Source organism: Asterias amurensis, chromosome 7, assembly GCF_032118995.1.
Source record: "Asterias amurensis chromosome 7, ASM3211899v1".
In the NCBI taxonomy this organism is placed as follows: domain Eukaryota; kingdom Metazoa; phylum Echinodermata; class Asteroidea; order Forcipulatida; family Asteriidae; genus Asterias; species Asterias amurensis.
This window is the reverse complement of record NC_092654.1, coordinates 22,999,359-23,020,603: the sequence shown is the minus strand read 5'-3', so window position 1 is coordinate 23,020,603 and position 21,245 is coordinate 22,999,359. Positions and strand designations below refer to the sequence as shown.

Below are 21,245 nucleotides of genomic sequence, written 5' to 3'. Positions count from 1 at the left end.
GTGTGGTTTGTGGTAGCACCATTTGTAAATCTCTTTTAAACAGTATAAGTTCGGATACCAACAGTTCTTTTCAGAACCAACACTATACTCAAAAAGAGATTTACACATGTTGCTACCACAAAACCTCACCTAACATCTATCAAACACAATCTGACCTGCGTGCCTTCTAGTCATTGCCTTGGTGCCCTTAAAATGCTCCCGTAGAAATTTAAAATTCCCTCATAGGGTGCCCTTTACCAAGGAGAAAATGCCTTGGTGCCCTTGCCCTTTCAAAAATTAAGCATACAGGCCTGCACACTTCTGTGTTTTTTTTGTGTTCACTATACAAAAAAACACAGAGACAATTTGACACAGAATCTGCAGGAGTACAAACCTATTAAGTGCTGAAGTTTTCTAGAGGATGAATTAACTTCGTAGGTTAGACATTGCCTTGTTTAATGCACGGTTATCTTCCCTTGATCTGTCCAGCTCTTCATCTACCGTCTTCAGATCCTAAAAAAAGAAAAAGCAAATTAAAAATGTTCAGTAACTTTACCAAACGACAGCTGTTGAGCAAATGTTTCCATGACAAGAAAGATCCATCAATAAAAGATCGGGGGGGGGGGGGGGGGGGGTGCCTCCAAAACCTTTCAGAGAAAGACATATTCTTTAAAGGGAGGGTAATGACCACAAAAACTTACTTTATAAAAAGCACTGCAGCTGTTGATAATGTATAACATTTTGAGATAGGATTCCCTTTAAAGGAATGTGGTTTTAGTGAAAGGGATTCAAACAAATTTCAATCTGAGAAACGGTTCTCACAAAAACTTTTCTCGGATTGTGTACTTGGATCATTCTTCCTGCGTGGACATAACTGCTCCAGATTTTCAGCAATATCTCAAAAACGCTACCACCTTTTGAAATGAAGTTTTCACAGCTTAGCTTTTATTTATTTATATTTCTACATTTGTATAAGGATAAAACAATCAAGCATTTCAAAAAACCAAAGGATAGGTCTACTTGCCTTTAACATTTGACAGTAATTTTACTAGTTAAGAGATGAATGGGGAACATTAAATTGATCGGACGACAACGAAAAGAGAAAAAAAACCTTCAAGAACTAAATTAGATACGATTGTGGTAAATGTATGACGTCTTGCACAACATTCAATTAACTGCACATACACGATAGCCTCTCATTTGATCTTTGAACTATGACCCAAAACATGTTGGAATGTAGTGAGTGCCGTCTTATCCACGCGTTTGGGCAAAGGTTCAGACTTCTAATCTAAACATGATCAAACCGAACCCTTAAAGGCATGGTATACTTTTGGAAATAACTTGGCATTAAACTCGAAGAGCGTAAATGATCATGAGATGGAGATCCATTTGAAATGCCACACCGTTTAAGAAATTTTAGAATGAATCAACCTATTCCCATTTCTTGCCAGAAAAAAAACAAAATAAACAAGGTGACTGAGTGTGACAATTTAATGACAATTTGATACAAATTTCAGAATCTTTTTCAATCAACTACAATTTCAAAGTTGAACTTTTAAGATGTCTTTTTTTTTCACACTAGACATTTTTTAGTTCACGAACGGACTCTTTAACAGCAGTTCTTCTCTTCAGCTCAGAAAAAAACTCATCCCTACTGTCCTTTTAACGACACAAACAAATGTAGTCCATACAAACTACCGGCATCGGTCCGTGAACATTCTTAACAGCTGGTAATGCTATAGAGTAATAAATGCTGATGTCAAAGCAAAGGTTTGTGACGCTGGAAGGTAAACCGAACTTTGTCCGAGTGGAAAGTGGAATCATGCCATGTAGCATTAGACAGAGGTATACAAGCAATGTGTTGCGTGGGCTCATTAACCATAACCTTATTTGATTCACCGAGAGGGTAGAAACGACTGGCACTAATTGATGTCAACTCACCATCATTGACACTTGGTGTTGACACCAAATGCCTCCAATACTTTGTTATTCTAATCGAATTGAATGAACCCGCATAAATGGTCATGTACCAAACTGTAGTGGGAACTGAACCGTTATCACACAGGGAATCAAAAGCAGTTCAGCCCGCGAAACGCTTCCGAAAAAATTCTCATCACGGATCATTCTTCCTGCCTGGACCATACACTACCAGTTTTTTGGGCGATATCTCAAAAAGTAATATCATACCTTCTGAAACAAAATTTTTGGCAGGTTAGTTTTATTAGAATTAAAAACATCTAACAATTCCAAAAACCAATGGTAGTCTTTGCCTTTAAACCTGTAACTGTGATCCACTCATTTCATCATTAAATGTGCAAATATCCATTTTGAAAACACGACTTTCTGACCTTTGACATCAAAACATTGACTTCTTGTTAAACAAATACTGGTTATAGGAAACAAATATTCAAAGTTGGAATGCATGTTTGTTTAAAGTATATGTTTTTGTTGAGACACAGTGCACTCGCATTCAACAATACATGCCGTTAACTCAAAACGACAAACTAACATTTTCAAACTTTTTAGGGTGACTTGAATTAAGACTAGGGTTTATACTCAAGCAAGTTAGTACTATGTACTTCAGTCAATATCTGGATTTCATCCTCCAATCGAGCTGCTTTCTCCTCGGCCTCGTGTAGTCTCCTCGTCAGCCGCCGATTCTCCCTGTGTTCCCGGTCATACATCTATTTAGAAAAAAAGCACACACCACAAGTGGAGCACACCATGCAATGCATGCACAGAATGGGAATAAAACAAGAACACACAAAAAAGAGTTAGCAGACTGTTAACGGGAACACTGCGGGTAGCTTTGATGATATAAAACAACGTCTTATGGGGTATGTTCCACCACATGAAAGTATGTGAAGACAGAGTGGGAGACATTTTAGGAGACTTTTCAGGAGGATTAACTCTACATTTCTAACATCAGTGTGGGATCATTGAGGATGCTAACTGCTTGTCTCTTTGGGTTATATCACACGGAGTGTGACTGAAGAAACAGAGAAGGAAACATAGCTTCTCAAACCGACCAATTCATCATACACTTTTTTGTATAACCTGAATAGTATTCTGAGTTGTATCATCAATCAAAGGTATTTGCACGAATCTGGACAAATCAAGGGTGTAAATTTGTGGGAAAAATTCAAAATTTTTGTATCTAAATTGTTCACAACATGTCAATGCTCCAGGATGGCCAAAAGGCACATAGACACCCATCCAAAACTGGCTGAAATCAAAATGTATTGAAGGTTGAAACTTTGCTGATTTTGTAACATTAATATTTTCTATTTTGTCATTACTCAAAACACAAACTCAAGCATTCATACCGATCTAAATTTTCAAGAAGGTTACAAAGCTATTTTGCCCTGTCTCAGGCTCTCATTAAATGTTTTCCATGAATGAATTTGACCTTGGAGCCAGCCCCTCTTTAACAATATTTGTTGGTGTTTATCGTACCCTCTTCCATTCCTCTGCCGTCCTCCCTTCGACCTCTCTTCGTAGTATTGACCTAGGTGAAGACGGACTGCCTGTATTCAAGGGTGTATCCAGGCTCTCTCTACCTTGCCTCCTGTTAGAAAGAGAAACAAACAACGAGGATGTCAGATGAAGCTGGGCCTACTATCTAGCCCTAATCCAAAAGACCATCGTTTTGTTGAATCTTGCAGCTATCCATCAAAACACACACATGTCTTTTGCATTATCCAAATTCAGGTTTCCTCCAACATTAAAGCACATGCTCACCAGTACTAATACTATTTGAACCTAGAGAGAAGTAGAACAGTCTCATTGAGGACAGGTAATGACCTGCAGTACATGGGTCAGGCTTTGAAAGAGTTTTTAGGTTAATTAATAACAAATCTTTCTAACCCTAACCCTAACCCTTGCAGCTCCAAAAAAAAAAAATGGCCTAACCCTAACCCCCACGGATTGTGGCTTACGGCTATCAGCTCTAAATAAAGTTAATTTATTTTTCACAGGTAATACGAAAGCTAGAAATAGAAATAGGAGGTAAAGAGAAGAAAAAGAAAGAAAAAAAGAAAAAAAAGAGAGAGAAATCGGATAACAAAATGTGGAAGACTATCACAACTGATATATACATTTACACTGTATAGGGAGTATGTTTACATTAAAGGAACACGTTGCCTTGGATCGGACGAATGGGCCTATAAAAAGCGTTTGTAACCGTTTGTTATAAAATGCATATGGTTGGAAAGATGTTTTAAAAGTAGAATATAATTATCCACACAAGTTTGCCTCAAAATTGCGTGGTTTTCATTTTACTGTGCGAACTAACACGGCCGGCAATTTAAGGGAGTCAAAATTTTGACTCCCATAAATGGTCGACCGTGTTAGTCGACGAGGTAAAAGGAAAAACCATGCAATTTCGAGGCATGTTTATGTGGATCATTGTATTCTACTTTTACAACATCTTTCTACCCATATGCATTTTATAACAAACGGTTACAAACGCTTTTCAAAGACCAACTCGACCGATCCAAGGCAACGTGTTCCTTTAATGGTTCTGGAAAATAACGGGAAAGTGTAATTAACTTAGGTATTAAGTGCCAAGTATTAACTTTATGCAAGCCATGGTTGTGCCCAAGGGCAGGTTGTGCCCAAGGGCAGGTTGAGCCTTTTGGCTATTAAACTGTTCCCCTTCAGCCTCACCACATCTTGTCTGTATCCTTGCACAATCCTTGAGTTAACCAAGGGCACCCATAGTGATTGCTGTGATGCCCTGTGCTTTTGCTGTGGTGCCCTTTGCAAGGTTCCAACACAAACTTAGTTTAAATTTTTGGTACATAATTATGCCTCTGAAGAAGGTCCTGTTTGGATCGAAAGCTAAGGCCATCTACCCTACTCATTATAATGATAGTGTTTATACCTTTAAATAAGCTTGACATCACCCGTTTAACTTGTATTTCTTGTGTAAATTAAATTAAAAAATCATAAATTTTTCCATTAGTATACATATAAACGCAAAACAAGATTCACAATGACGTCTATTCAATAGTATTTTGCCGAGATTAAAAAAAAAATCACCACAAAACACAAGCCCACAGTACATGACCCCCACGCAAATTTCTGGATCTTTAGCAAATATCCAAAGTCCATGGCTTGCAGTTGTGTGTTTAGCCAAATCGGCAGCCATTTATCGGCCAGATAAAAACCACTGTTGAGGGCTTCTTTATTCTACTGGATCAAAAGCTTTCATTTTGTTTCTGAATTGGGATGCGTCTATTGTGGGTGCTCTGATAATATTGGAGTCAGTGTGATATGGAACCAACTGATCATGTCTGCAGATTGAACACACACAAAAACGATGTGTTTTTTATATTTAGTAAAATCAAAGTTTGGATTTTGACGAATGTACAAAACGTGTTGCCCTTTTTGTTCTTCTTCTACACAGCATGTAAAAAAAAAAATTAAAAAGATCTGGGTTTCCTTAAATTATGCGACACAACTTTGGTTTGTGTTGTATTATCCTATAAAGGAAAAGTTTTACACTTAAAGACACTGGACACTATTGGTAACTGTCAACGAGCAGTCTTCTCACTTGGTGTATCTCAACATATGAATAAAATAATAAACCTGTGAAAATTTGAGTTCAATCGGTCGTCCCAGTAGCGAGATAATAATAAAAGAAAAAACACCCTTGTCACACGAAGTTGTGTGCTTTCAGATGCTTGATTTCGAGACCTCAAATTCTAAAATCTGCGGTCTCAAAATCAAATTCGCGGAAAATTACTTTCTCGTAAACTACATCACTTCAGAGGGAGCCGTTTCTCACAATGTTTTATACTATCAACCTCTCCCAAGCACTCGTAAACAAGTAAGGTTTTATGCGAATAAGTATTTTGAGTAATTACCAATAGTGTCCACTGCCTTTAAATCTTGTTAAATAGCAGAAATAGGCTGCCAGCAACAACAGTCTGCCATGTAAATGGTTTATGTCTGCTTAGCACATAAACGTCATGTTGTGATTTGTACAAAATTGCTTTATTGCTGTGAATACACACATTATCACACACACTTTATTCTATCATGGCCTACATAATAATAATGTGCTAGTGTATGTTTCTAAATTGTTAAAACAAATCAGGGCTTGCCTGTAGCTTTTTTAAGTGACTTGCCAGGGGGACCAGTTAGTTGTTATTTTAACTAGTCCACCAGCTTTCTCACTGGTCCAAAGTTGATATAGCGATGCTTTTCTTCACTGAACTACAGCCAGCTGCACCACCTAGGAACAGTTTTGAGAATGCTGCAAATGATGTACAACTTATTTGTGCAATAAGTAGGCCTACAAATATTAGTTGCCCTGGTCTCGGCATTGGTGACCTGGGCTTAGCCTCTTACGGTTGCCCTCTGGTCTTATACTTAGATCTTAACCTAATCTGAGCACCCTATAGGAATCCACCATTATTTTCTTAGCCCTGGTGCCCCTTTACCTTCAAAAATTATCTCTAAACTTAGATTTTACAATAGAAGTGCCATTTAGCTAATGAGAATGGCCTTGCCCTCTAAAAGATTAAATTCCAGGCTTAACTACATAATGCAACTCTACTTGGTATATGAATGCACATCACATGAGTTCTAAAACGACAAAAACAAGAATGTTTTCCAAGTTGACATCAACTTGATGGAAACGCATTCCCCATCTGTTGTGTGCCGATCACATGAAAAGAAAAGTTTAACCTGCAAACTTCTTGATTCGGACAAACCTAAATGATCTTCTTATTATTAACGGTATTTGCTATATAATTTATATGTGGCGGCAAAGGGCTTTCATCATCTTGCAAGCTAGGGTCATGTCACACAAGGCAATTTACTGGCAACTGGTTCCAGACAAGAGAGTGAAAAAAAACACCTTTCTTTTAGTCACACAAGGCAATTTACTGGCAACTGGTTCCAGACAAGAGAGTGAAAAAAAACACCTTTCTTTTACCGTGTAACGTGTGCATTGCGTGCCGATATATGTAAATTTTTGCCAATACCCTACACTAAATTTAGCGGTATCTCCTGTGTATCTTTTCATGTCGGCAAAGGGTTTTCCTCATTTTGCAAGTTAGGGTCATTTCACGGGAGGCAATTTACTTGCAACTGGTTCCAGACAAGAATGGAAAAAAAAAGGTTCCTATTTTAAGGTTCTCCTGATGCACAAGCTAGCGTGTGAAATATTGCGTGCTGATAAATGCAAATTTTTTCCAATACCCTACACTTAAGTTAGCAGTATGTGCTGTGAACCTTTTGCATATCGTCAAAGGGTTTTCCTCATCTTGCAAGTTAGGGTCACAGGGCAATTTTCTGGCAACTGGCTCCAGACAAGAAACAACAAAAAAATCATACTTCAGGGTTCTCCCGATGTACAAGCTAGTGTGGGATAGGTGCGTGAATATGCATAATTGTGGCCAACACCCTACACTAAAACAAACATGTAAAACCCGGTTCATACTTCCCGCGAATGCGACCGCAATACGAATTTTGAAGTCACAAATTCGCAACAAATAATTCTTAACTGTTGAGCTGTGTTCAACTTCTGCGAAACATTTGCTGCGAAAACAGCCATGTGACGTCAAAATTTGATTCGCATTCGCAGGAAGTATGAACCTGGCAAGAGTGTTGTGACCTAAATTAGTCAAATTGTTTCCATTAAGTACACGATCATGGAAATGGAGTCCCAAGTGTGTCTACTTGAGAACCATTAGCGATCATTTACAATCATGCAAACTGAACAACTTACAGTGTATGCTAACGACAACATGACATCAGCATTTATGAAATGACAAGTTAAGGAAGTCATTTACCGCACAGGTATGATATTTCTAAGCAACATTTCATACTGATATATACTTTTCTAGACTAAAGCTCGGATTAAGACGTCACAGGGCTGTTTTTGCAGTGAATGTTCACAGGAGTTCAGCACAGGGCAACTGATGTGAATTATTCATTGTGAATTTGTGACGTCAAAATTCCTATCGCATGAAGTATGAACCCGGCTTAACTCTTATAAAATGGCTGATGCAAAATAAGTTGTTGTTTGACTGTTGTGTTCTTGCTTTTGATGGGGGTGGCGGTGGTGGGAAGTTTTTGGTTGTTTTGCTTGATTGTTTCTGGTTAGGCCAAACAAATCATCTTGGCACTATTCTTTCGACAATGATTAAATTGACCCATATTTTAGACTTCTAAGTTCCACAAAGCTAGCAAATTTTTACCAGCATACAATTTTCAAATCTAACAAGCAGGGTTGTAGCTAGACCAATTTTAGTGGTGGGCAATATGTCCAATTATGTTGGAAGTCTACAAAGGGCAAGGGGATTAACAAAATTATTCATGTTTAATTATGGGGCCATTATTGCCGTAGTGGGGCCATGTTCTCAAGCTGTTCGCGTTATGGGGCCATGCAATAAGTTGAATGGCCTTTTGATCGTGTTCTTTCTCTGTGACATTTGATTCTCCTCATCATTAGCTGTGTCTCAGATCAATGCAAAGTGGACAATATTTGAAATCTGTGCTGGGCAGCATAATGTATTTTTGTCAGAGTGCTGGGCAAAAATTGTGAGTCCTGGGCAGGCCCTCCCACCACCGCCCACCGTGGCTACAACACCGCTAACAAGCAAATGGCTTATTGGGAGACCTGTGGTAAACATAATTTAGACAAATTCTGAGTTACGCAATCACCTCCTTGCACGTATTCTTGAGCTGTCTCCGCTGCCATTGGCTGATTCATCATCTCTGATGGGCGTGGCTTGTCTTCTTTGAGTAGGGGTCTATAAGGAAGAACAAAAGAAAGACAAAATTCATGAGATTTTGTGCAGCGAGTTGTGTTCTTGTTGCTTTTCATAGACTTGAAGTTTTGATCAACCATCATGTAGGCTTAACACTTTTGTTTTATGAGCGAAGCCACACCTTTAACCTGTGGACTAGTATGCCAATATATTCACACGAACGGAATGCATGTAAAACTGCTCTCAAACTTTTCTAACATGGTATACATAAACTCTGAAAGGTTCAAAAGCCACAGAACCAAAACAAATGCTGTGTGTATATGGGTTAGCACACTCAGTTCCTACAAAAAGAAAAATACCCCAAAACTTGGGGCTAAGATCTAAGAACATGGGGTGTATTGGTCAATGATTTCTATTTCTATGGGGCTTTGAAGTTAATGGTGACTATATAGGTCGAAAGCTCACCCCAAGCTAAATCTGCTGGTTATAAGGTTTTTTTTACCATACTGTTAATGAGTAGACACAATTTGTTTGCCATGGTACAGTTGCTGACTGTGCAATAGCTCAATGTTGGGCCATGTCAAATTTACAGAAAACCAGCTAGTAGAAGCTTACACAGAGGTAGAAAAAACAAAACCAATTGAATTGATGCCTCGTAAGTGAACTTAATCATTGTAGCTCGCAAGCCTGAGGAAACCTGTAAGAAATGTTCAGTCTCCTGACGATGACTAGAGCAAGCTAGTCGAAACGTTGAGACCAATTTAATAACTGACACTGCGGTAGTACAGTTAATCACGGTCCTATAAGCTAAAGTAATAGTCCCAGCCTATTTTCTATACCATTCACCCGGGTAATAGTTTAAAAAGCAGGATAGTTCTTTTCAGAACTGAGAAGTCTCCCAAACCCCCGAACATCTACTGCGCGGTAATAGAATAAAGCAAGAAAGTTCTCTAAGAACAAACTCTACCTGGCACGTAGATATACACATGGTGTTACCGCAAACCAAATATACAACAATGTGCTTGCTAACCAGAAACAAGGGGGTTAACCCACAGTATTCCATAATAAGTGTTCTGGGTTCTTTTACATGCATTACAAATGCTAGTGTACAGGACCTATGCCTTAATGTCACATCCACAGGATAATGCAATTATGGTAAACGACACAAGTGCCACAATCGTGACTTGAACCAAAACACTTCTGATCAGAAACACCAGAGCTTGAGTTTGGCGCTCTTAACCACTCGACCACGACATGCCAAGGGAGAATGATGGTGCCCTCTACTAAGGCAAAACTGCCTAGCCTTGACAGGAGTATCAGGACAGCACAAGAGTAAAACAAATCCTGGGTTCAATTGTACCGGTTGCCGCGTGTCGTGGCCGAGCGGAGAAGAACATCAGACTCAAGCTCTAGTGTATCTGTTTAGTACAGTGTGGGTTCGAATCCCAGGCATGACACTTGTGTCCTTGAGCAAGTCACTTAAAGGGAAGGTACATGTTTGATAATTACTCAAAACAAATATTAACTTAAAAACTGACTTGGTAACAAGCATTGGAGAGCTGTTGATAGTATAAAACATTGAGAGATTTTGAAATAGAGGTAATTTCTCACTAAAATATTAAAAGACTTCTAGCTAGAAGTCTTTTATTCCTACTGAAAGCACACAAATTCGTCCAACAGGGGTGTTTTTTCTTTCATCATTTTCTCCCAACTCCGATGACCAATTGAGCTCAAATTTTCACAGGTTTGTTATTTTATGCATATGTTGAGATACACCAAGTGAGAACACTGGCCTTTGACAATTACCAATAGTGTACCTTCCCTTTAACCATTAGCGTCCTTCAGATGGGATGTAAATCTGTTGGTCATGTGTATTATATAATGCATGTAAAAGAACCCAGTGCATGTAAAAGAACCCAGTGTTCCTGGTTTGATTGCTGGATATTATGTCACAGTACCTTGCTATGTAAAGGAAGTTGTCTCATACTTCCAAAAAACGTCCAGCCACAATACCTTGCAGAATACTGAATGTTGAAGTGCCTTGAACGTTACTGAGTGACGGATATGAGCGGATATGAGCGCTCTATAAGAAGCCGTTAGTATTGTTATTAAATCATTTCCAGATTTGTTTTCCCGCAGTGACTCAATCTACACACAATCTTTGACAGCTGAGTTTCAGGTCATTCAGGAAGTACTTATTAGACACAGGAGCCGCAGAACAGGAACATAAAAGGAATTTCCTGCAAACCAGTTCACTACCATTTCCAGGGTCTATTCATTTTATATTCAACGATTTCCAACAGTAACTCAAGTCAGTCTTTTAATAGGCTGGTTTGGCAAAGAATTCCCCCGCTTTTGCTTTTGGAATAGACCTTATGCATTGACGTCATCCAGCCGCCTTAGAGGAAAAACGGTGACGAAACAATCGAAACGCATAGATTTGTACGCGCGGCACACAGTATTGGCCAATCAACAACCTCCTTTTGACCTCTAGGTGAGGGCGCCCTACTGAAATGACGTCATGTGCATAAGGTCTATACTCTAAAGTTGATCCAATTCCTAGTTTAGATGGATCAGGAATGGATAATTTTCTACCACCTTATCCCCCTGCAACTAAAATTCAGTTTCCCCTGAATATATCAAAATAAGTCAGTGGATTTTCAAAGCGTCTCCCTTTGAAAAGATAGTAGTTTTTGGTAAAAACATTTAAGTTCTCACAAATTTCCCAAACGGTTAAGGAGGGTCGGTAGGTAGGAATAAACTTTTATTTCAGGAAAAAAGTGCATATGAAAAATAAATTGTTGACATTTTTTACTTGCAAATTAAGGGAATTTCTTCATTGTAATTCAATTGAACATTTACCCTAATAAATGTGACTGCTACATAGTACATTTTATTTGCTATCATAGTGTACACAAACAATATCTTTTCTTTTCTTTTTAGGAAAAAATTATCACAATACACACAGTCTCAACTTCTATCTAACCACAGAGATAGAATTACATTTTCATTCTGTCTCGGGAACTGAGACAAGAAATTCCTGACATCTTGTGGTCGGGTAATTTGTGATGGCAAAATACTCAGACAGGTCATTTCATTTGTAGACTGCTTTAAAGATAAACTACATTTATTTTAACGTTTTTTTTTCATTTAGTGGTAATAAAATATTAATTGATTGATCATCCTGGACTTCCTACAGGCATGATTTGCACACAGCTAAATGGAAGAAAACATTGGATCTTATATTTTATAGCAAAAATATCGTCTGTATTTTATCAACTTGAATTTATGTGGAAATTATGACACAAAATGTACAATGTCCAATGAATCCAGTGTACACTCGCCTGCCAGAAAGGTGCTGGAATGTACATGGTCTATAGTTTTCAATGCACGACACCACCAAACCAACCTGTGAACATTTCACCGATTTAGATGTTCCTGTTTCAGTCAGCAACGACAACAAAAACAACCTCCAGTTTTGCGAAGTATTTCATGCATGTATTGTATACCCGTTGAATACCACAATCAAAATAACTAAGGCCGAGTAAAAAAAGAAACATGTTTAGCGTCCAGGTTTCTTAAAAAAGGAAGGAGGAGGGGCTTTTTATTTTTTATTTCAAGATGGCCGCCATTTTTTTAAAATGTCAAATATCCATTGTTTTTTCTACTGCTCAAACACACAATACATAAATGAAACATTTTGGTCAAGACATTCAGACAAGACAATCAGATTGTTTTAGCTGAGATCGTTTAAAATATCCCTTTTTTCATATAAAAAAACACAAAAAAACAAAAACAAATGTGCATAAAAAAATTAAATAAAAAATAAAATAAAAAAGGAGGCGGTCTGTAAAGCGGGCCAGGGACGCTAAAGATGATTCTTTTTTTACTTGCTTAATACTGTAATTTTCTTCAATGGTATTTTCTTATTATTGACAGCATATATTAAGAGGCTTGGAAGTTAACCTGTGAGAGGGCAATGCAATTTCCAATCCATTTTACAAATTGAAAATCGTTCAGTCTATTGGAAATATTTAAAAGGGCACCAAGGCCAAGATCAGGGCAACCAGAGGCCATGGCCTACATGTAATTCCAGGGATGTTATAGCTGAAAATATTTCTTTGCAGTATTGGTACTGACTACTGAAATGAATGACTTTGTCCCCTGACACTGCACTTTGCAAAACACACTCACAAAATTCTTGTACCTTTTACCGAATGAAAATTTGCACCAAATTGCATCAATTTGAAGCATATGACCTCAGGGCATAACGGGATTAGTCAAAAAGTCAAAAATTTCTAAAGAACTGACCACAAACAAACCCAAAGAAAATGTCTAAGGCTAAGGTGAGGAGTAATTGCCGGATTTTGGAATCCAAAGTCATTCACACATGACACTGCCGCTGGTCATTTCATTGTTTGTCATTTATCACGCCAGGAGCCGTTAAAACCAATTAAATTTTTGTTATACAAACAAACTTTAGCCCCTGGGGAATTTAAGATCTGTTGTAGATTACTACCTGGAAAAATAGTACATCAGAAGATTTATCCGTATTGTAAATATTCCCCACCCTCCATGGAAGATATGGAGCTCATGATAAATTCGGTGGATGTCTTTTTTTTTCTTTTTTTTTTCGAAAAAGGTCAACAGCCCCGTGGTCATTCAACTTATGGGAACTTCAACTTGGGTAAACCCGGCCTCTGTTTACAGCAAATTGTGTACAATAATACATTCATGTAAGAGTTGTTTAAATGCTGAAAGGCAAATGTGTCAAGATCCGTGTAACTTGAAGGCATGTATGTAACGATAGATGTATAACTGAATAGTTGAGAGCTATGTGTACATTGTGTGGTATACAGAATGCTTTAGTCAGAGAAATTTCATTGGTAGTTTTGTAAACATTGGCTTTTGGATGTGAGGTTGGCAGCTAGACAACCTGCAGCCGATTTCATGAAACGCTAGGATTAATCCTATCTCGAGTTAGGACGAGTAACCCGTCCTAACTTAGGATGGGTTAAATGAGACCTAACGTCTTTGGATACGGAATTTAACTCATACTAAGATTAATCCTAAGTTAAGTAGAATTTGAAACTTTGCATGGTGGAAATAAGATATAGGAGAGTTTGCGGTAACACCATGTAATAACAATCTCTAAATGAGTTGAGGTTAATCCTAAGTTTTGTGAAATTGACGGCTGGCCCTAATGAAGGGGACACTAACAATATAAAACCATGGATCTAACCCAGTCATTTGAATCCTTTAATTACAAATGCAAAGTAAGTAAGAGACAATGCATGCATGTCGTGGCTGAGCGGTTAAGCGCCGGACTGAAGTTCTGGGTTTTCTGATCAGAAAAGTAGATGCACCATAAAATCATCATCATTTAGCGGTCGCAACTGAGATTTCATTCACAATGTCACGCCAGAGGTGTTTATCTATCATCATGTTTGGAAGGTCCACAATGTAAAATACAAATCTCTATAAAAAAAAAGGTGTCTACATGTACTTTATTGAACTATTACCGTCATACAGCATAGCAACAATTAGTTCAAAACAAATTAATACCTATTTAATAACCAACAGAAACAAATAATGAATGTTCAAAAAATTATAGAGAAAATTAATATGAATAAATCAGAATTTGTTTTTAAAGTTTGATCTGATTCACTTTCTGATTCACTTTTTTTCTGTAGATTATGTTCAGAATTTACTCGAATAAAAAATATATTTAAGTACATTGCATCTTTAGGCTGGCTATTATAATGTTATGGTGTGATTGAACAATGATTGTTGAACTAAGTTGACCTTTGCCCTTCTCCCATGCATAGCTTGAAAGCTAAGATGCAATCTATATCGCTTTACATGGTATAGCTTGGTTTGGGTTTCTATAGTCTGGTCTTTAGTGGAGTGGGACTGTACCATGAAGGCCACGTATTAAAGGATTAATATTACATCATTGGTTAGTCCAATGAATCAAGTTAGCCTCTAATTGTTCCCACAAACACGCCATGTAATCATGCTCTGGAAAGTCACCGAAATAGGTCATCATAACAACAACATATTAGTTTTGTCTTGGAATTGGATAATGTGCTTGTTTATATTGGGCCAACGAACAATGTATTTTGATGGTGGGAGTTGAAATAAGCAACATTACTTGTGGGTCTTCAACACCAACTCAATTTTTTTCTCTGTCAGAGGATTGCTATTGGTATGAATTTAATAATCGGTGAACTTTCGGACTGAAACTAATTAATTTGGTTTTGAATAACTATCAGAGCTGGAAAATTCTCTGTGAACGTTGTTTTGAGTCACCTTTTTTTAATTCAAAATACTTGAGCGAAGACTGAAAATATTTCAGACAGAAAAATTTCTCCTGGGGATTGGTATTGGTATGAACTTTATAATCAGTGAGCTTTCATCAGATTTAAACTAATTAACTTTGTTTTCAATAGCTACCAAAGCTGTAGTTCGTCTTGTCTGCAAACATTGGTTTGAGCACATTTTTTTCATTCAAAATACCATCATACCTAAAACTTAAACAGGTACTTGAGTGAATTCTGTTAATGGGAATGCTAATTTAACTGTTTATAATGTGTTTGCATATTATTTAAATAAAATGTTGATGTTTGTACACTTTTTATTTTGCACTAATCGATCCAAAAGAATTAGGACTAAACAACAGAGTTTTGAAGAACTGCTTAAAACACTTCTACCATTGAGATCTGCATGTGTCACTTTGATTTAATTTGTGGGATGTTGCAACAAAGTCGCTACACAAAATGGAGCTCCCACATGTGAAGTAAAGTGACTGATGACATAACAGGGCTTTTGGTGAATCTTTCTGAAAAGCACTGGAGAAGGGTATTCAAAATGATTGATATCATTTTAATTTCAGCAAAGATCACTTGTTGTCGTTTTCGTGCAAGTAGCTGTTGAATAGAGGCGACAGAGGCAAATGTCCCCATCATAAGATTGTAAAGGTTGGCTTTTCTCTTGACATTGCCTTGGTACCCCTTGAAATATTCCATGTCTACTTTAAATTTCCCTAAAATATAAATGCCCTAATCAATAAAAAAACTGCCTTGCCCTAAAAAAAATCTCAGGTTAAAGGGTCTATGTAACTTTTGTAGGACAAGAAACACAATGCCCACAGATTTACACTAAACTTACACAGTTTGAAGATAATGATAGTAGAAAGCTTCCCTGAAAATATTATGTGCTGAGATGCTGTAGTTTTTGGAAAATGAGTAAAACAATGTCATGAAAATAATTTTCGTCTCATGAGACGAAAATTATTTTAATCATTTACAAACATATTAATGACATTGTTTTACTCATTTCTCAAAAACTACAGCACCTCAGTAAGTAATATTTGAAGGGAAGCTTTCCACTATCATTATCTTCTAACCCTGTAAGTTTAATGTTAATCTATGGACATTTTGAAAAAGTACCCAAATCCTTTAAGGAAAATATTCTTTATTTATTCTAGATTCCCATCTTTAAAATCTTTCTGAGTGTTAAGAGTGAGACTGGCTATCTTGCTAGTCTGATAACGTCTTTTTTCATGTTTTCTATATTTACATGTCATCGATATCTCCACAAAGTACAGTGTTCTTAAATACACAACCAAGTTCAACCAGGCAGATTGTCTTGTAGACATAATATCATCTTAACAGAAGTATCTCCTGGGACTGGTCCTAACTCTTTGTGGAATTGACCCCTGATATAATTGTTAATTTATTTTTCTGTAACTTGAACTAATGTTTTTATAGTGCATTTGCAAAACTTTTTAAATTTCGTCGTGTGTGGTTTTCATTAATGGCTGGTCCATTTTTGTAGCTTGAATTTCTAGAAATCTTTTATGCTCTTTGGTTAGTTCTGCCTCTTTTTGAGGTATTTTAATGTGTACAGCGCCTTGGGGTCCCAGTCATGGATGTAAGGCGCATTACAAGTTTTCGCTATTATTATTATTACGATTATTACTACTGTAAGTGCAGAGAACATATAAATATTTTCACCCTATTAAAAGTAATAATCCTTTTTCAATATTCAGCGGAAAATATTATAGGAGCCGCAAAAAGTCCAACTGGTCATTCACAAATATACCACATACATAGACTATCTACATTTAAATGGCACACACCAAACTTCTGCTTATCCCATTCTATTCTAGCAAAACACAGACAAGGGCCCAATTTCATTGCTGCTAAGCAAATATGCGCCGGATACCAATCACAGATTGTACATGTGACATGGTAGTTTAGGTGGTAACCATGTTCTGGTAAGCATAATTTTGTTGTGCTTAGCTACTTCTTCCAAGTAGCTCTATGAAACTGGGCCAAAATCTTCCTCTGCACTTTTTTTCTCAAACATTTTCAAGAAACTACTGAGCACATACCTGAGCATTATTTTTTAGAGGGGAATTAAGACATCAGAAGAAGAAACAATGTCACGTCCAATTTTCAAGATTACTTGCCACACAGCTTCAGACTATGGCCAATGATTTATGGCTATGACAACCTTGTTTGTTATGTCAATGCATAGACAATATTTCACCGTCTAGTGCCAGGGCAAATTATTTATAATCGGCCCAAACCTGCTGAATGTATAGGAGTGTGTTTAAAACGAAATGGCACCAGCAACAGCCATCTTCCAAGTTTAATGGAGACGTTATTTGTTGATTTAACCAGCCCCAGCTGCATCTAAAATCTGGCTGGAGGCATCAACTGCAGACAAGTAGCTATCACTTACCAGTGAAATTACAACACCATTTATCTACTCTTTACCATTAAACGACCCTTACAACTGTCTCCTGGATTGACCCAAAGCCGACCCTGGATGACCCCTGCTGACGCACTCCGCATCAGGGGGGTCGCGACCTGGCCTAAGACGCTCCTGAAGGGATCCCTTTGATTTAAGGATAAATTGATTCAGTGACAAGCCCTTATAAGGGAAGCAAGGACCTAACCATCTGAGAGCACAGTGCTGTAGTTGGATAGCGTGGATACATAGTGTACACATGCGCCTGTAGCTAGCTGGGGATGACAGAATATCTACTAGAACCTGGTACAGTAATGCATGGTATGCCTGGTCAGTAAGAGATTATGTTGATAGAGTCTTGGAGATATTAAAGGTGCTCCGAGCCGCTTGTTGAACCGTAGAGAAATGACAAGACAGAAAATAACTGGCTTTACACATCCTGGGGAAGAAATTTTAGTCCAAACTGAAGCTGACAAAACTGAGCTCTTAGACAAAAACTATTATTTGAAATATTAACTGGTTCCAGTAGTACAACAGAAAAGTGCACCTCATGAGCTGCCTAAATAAGCCCCTCCACGAAACAACTGCTCCGTCACTAGCTCACATGGCTTATATAGGCTCCATCCGCATGTTTGAACGGAAAGTGTTAATTTTCAAAATTACTGATGGAGCCCAAGCCTGATCCCAAGCTGGAGCATTACCTAAGTCATGTTTTGAAAAGGGCCAACAACCTTAGAAAGTCTGGAACATTTTCAAACTTTTTTTAAAGAGAAGGTATACGATTGGTAATACAAATATTTGGGTTACCACAGACATTACTGTGCTCTGTGTAAGAAAAAAATTATAATGTTCGGATCATGCAGAATGTGTTTCCGCCAAATCTATCAATTTCAGTGCTCACAACCTCCTTCAATGGCTTGCCAAATCTTCTAAAACGGTCTTTGCAACTGTGCAACTACAGACTTTGACCTCCTACTGTATGTTTCTAAATTATTCCTCCATGGTTTGATGGTCAATCCTGTTTGATGGTCAAACCTGTCATCGGCCACCTGACTGTCATAACTGACCATCGTCATGATTGAGAACTCAAAGCCACAGTAATCTTCTCAATCAAGTTTTTTATTTCCCCTTAGGCGATGGTTCTGACTGCTCTCATCATGACTAGGAAAGTAAGATGTTAATACTGGCAAGTACTTGCCATGATAAAATGCCATGATATAAAAAACAGAAATTGGGTAGAATAATTAATTTATTTTCCGCATTGAAACTGATTTTCGTTTGTTCTTTAACTCTATTACAAATGTATCTTTTAGAGCCAATAACAGGGTGAAGAAAGTTCCAGTTAGTGAAAATTCCAGTGGATCACAATGTCTACTTATTGAGACAAAAGCACAAAACTGTCATATTTTTACCTCAAAACACTGAATATGAATATTTGTGACAGTGACTATACCAACCGCATCTCTGGCCGTATTGAGGGCAGCCTTTAAACGAACACCACAGAAATGAAAAAAGTCACAGGCAATCTTTGGAGATTCAAATTTTTAGACATACTTTCCTTGAGTTCTAATTAACAGGGGTATTTTAGTCAAAACAATTTTGCAGGATGCTTAGACCATTACCCTCTTTATTACAAATAAACTTTCGTTAATTATACGACTTCTTTTTGTGGTCACTACCAACGTATTACCCTACATGAACTTTTAATTAAAGGTTTGAAAATAGGGTAATGTCTTAATGGACTTCTGTGGCATGATCATTTTAAACAGCTCTTTGCATTAAGATTGGCATCTTTATGATCATACGATTCTCTGGCAGACATTATTCCAGAATGCGTGTGTGTGTGTGTGGGGGGGGGGGGGGTGTGGTGGTTTATTCAAAACATGTGAGTGAGTACACATGGTGTACTGCAGGATACCTATTTAAAACGTCTAATTGCAAGTTTGAAATTAGACTAAAGTATACTTAGAGAAATTGGGTCTTCAATGTAAATTGTTAAGGAATTACTTGTAAAACTGATTGTCTATGTTGAGGAAGCAGCCATGATATCTGGTTCTTGGCGTTTATAATGTCTGCATATTATTTTAGGATGATATTGGATGAGCAAGAGTTTATGGGTGAAAGGAAGCAGAAAGTCTGATTTCATGCTCAAACTTTGATGAAATACAAAGACGCTTGATGACGTCATTGACAATTGAACCTGCGGTTTTCATGAGCAGCATTTAGCCTTAACACAGTGGTCCACTGGCCAAATGCAAGTTAAACACATAAAGACCAGTCAAAAGTGGTCCAGCTGGCTAGTTCAGTCTTAAAAAGCATCCCTATTTCTTGAAAGGTGGACTAGTGAAAAATGTGATGGACAAGTGAAATGACAAGCCAACTGGTCCTTCTGGACAGTCACTTAAAGATTTAAGGACAAACCCATGGTATTAAGGACTTAATCTATTGTGCAAAGAGTGCATCACAAAACCAAGTTTAACCTTGGAGCCCCTGTTAAAGAGGATGGGAAAAGTACAGTTACGTGTAGATCTGACCAGCATGCTCTTTTGAACTGGCGTCAGAGGGGGCATTCTCTACTGCTACCATCCTCACGGACGCATCCAACCTCTGCATCCAACCCGCATCTAAGAAGCTTTGATACGCAGATCTTGGTTGGAGATTTTTGGAGGCAGGTGACATCACCATGGTTACGGAGACAGCTGTTTGACTCCATTACCACCGATCAGTCTCAGATGAAGTAATGGGTTAAACATTTACTGGATCGGTGAGAAGGTGGGGAAGGGGGGGGGGGGTTCAAGCCATGGTGGATCCCATTGCATGAATGATTATAATTAAGGCAGTTGGCTGGAGTTATTTCTTGTGACAGTCTTGTGGTTAATCTGATAATCATTAATGCATCTGTAGGTGTTACAAGAGGTGCTAATTTTATACCAACTGTGCACAACATGAAGTTCAGCAATGTGAAGGGCACTAAAGCCCCTTTCACACGAGAGCAATATTTAGCAAGGGTCCCTCGCTAAATTGTAGTATGGTTGTATCATTTTACAAAGTGTACCTTGTGTGCTTTCCAAGGTCTCTGGTGTAAAATTGTCAAACAATATTGCTACATTTTACAACCATGCTACATTGTAAATTGCTGAAGTGTGAATAGCACTTTTGATTAAAATTTAGGTAACCTTTAAAAAATATACAGGCCTGATACTGACACTTTTCATGACGGCAGTGTTGTACCAGGGCCCAATCTCATAGAGCGGCCAAGGGGGAAAAAATTGCTTAGCATTTAATTTCTTCCTTGATAAAAACAAGATTACCAACCAAATTTGCAAGTGATTTTCAGAATAAGCATACAATAGCTGAATACAAGTAACAAGCGATATGCAACAAATGGAAATTTGGTTGGTAATCCTGTTTTTATCAAGGAAGAAATTTCATGCTTAGCAAACTTGTGTGCTTAGCAGCTCTATGAAATTGGGCACTGGTCATTGCCTTTATGACCCTTGAATGTTCCAATAGAAATTTATAATTTCCCTACTGGAGGTGCCCTTTGTCACAGAGAAAAACGCATTGGTGATAACTATAAGTAAGTTATGGGAACTGACTTTGCAAAATGCAAAATAAAACTGGGAATATCTCTGACTTTTGAAAGAGGTTAATACTGTACTAACGACAAAAACATAATTGACGTCAATGTCACATGAGGCAAATTACAGGCAAACAGTTCCAGACAATCTCAAATATTCAAACACATTTCAATTATCAATCATTTTTCTGGGATGGTGA

At 37.7% G+C, this 21,245-nt stretch overlaps 2 protein-coding genes across 4 annotated transcripts in view; both read right to left on the bottom strand.

Annotated features, from left to right (window-relative positions):
• LOC139939508 (uncharacterized) overlaps positions 1-21,245 on the bottom strand; it is a 38,036-nt gene that overhangs the window by 7,663 nt on the left and 9,128 nt on the right. The window contains exons 3-6 of one of the 3 annotated variants that reach the window (XM_071935473.1): positions 8,659-8,747; positions 3,436-3,547; positions 2,559-2,663; positions 374-492 (exon numbers count right to left, since the gene is read on the bottom strand). In XM_071935473.1, the coding sequence (XP_071791574.1) occupies positions 406-492; positions 2,559-2,663; positions 3,436-3,547; positions 8,659-8,747 (393 nt within the window). In that variant the 3' untranslated portion in view covers positions 374-405. Of the gene's footprint in view, positions 1-372; positions 493-2,558; positions 2,664-3,435; positions 3,548-8,658; positions 8,748-21,245 lie in introns of those variants that run through there. The other 2 variants (XM_071935474.1, XM_071935475.1) reach the window with 2 other exon arrangements.
• The window catches only part of LOC139939507 (homeobox protein Mohawk-like), a 236,856-nt gene continuing 221,369 nt past the window's right edge, over positions 5,759-21,245 (bottom strand). Inside the window, exon 7 of the transcript XR_011786321.1 lies at positions 5,759-5,789. The gene's annotated coding sequence lies outside the window, so the exon portion shown is untranslated. The remainder of the gene's footprint in view (positions 5,790-21,245) is intronic.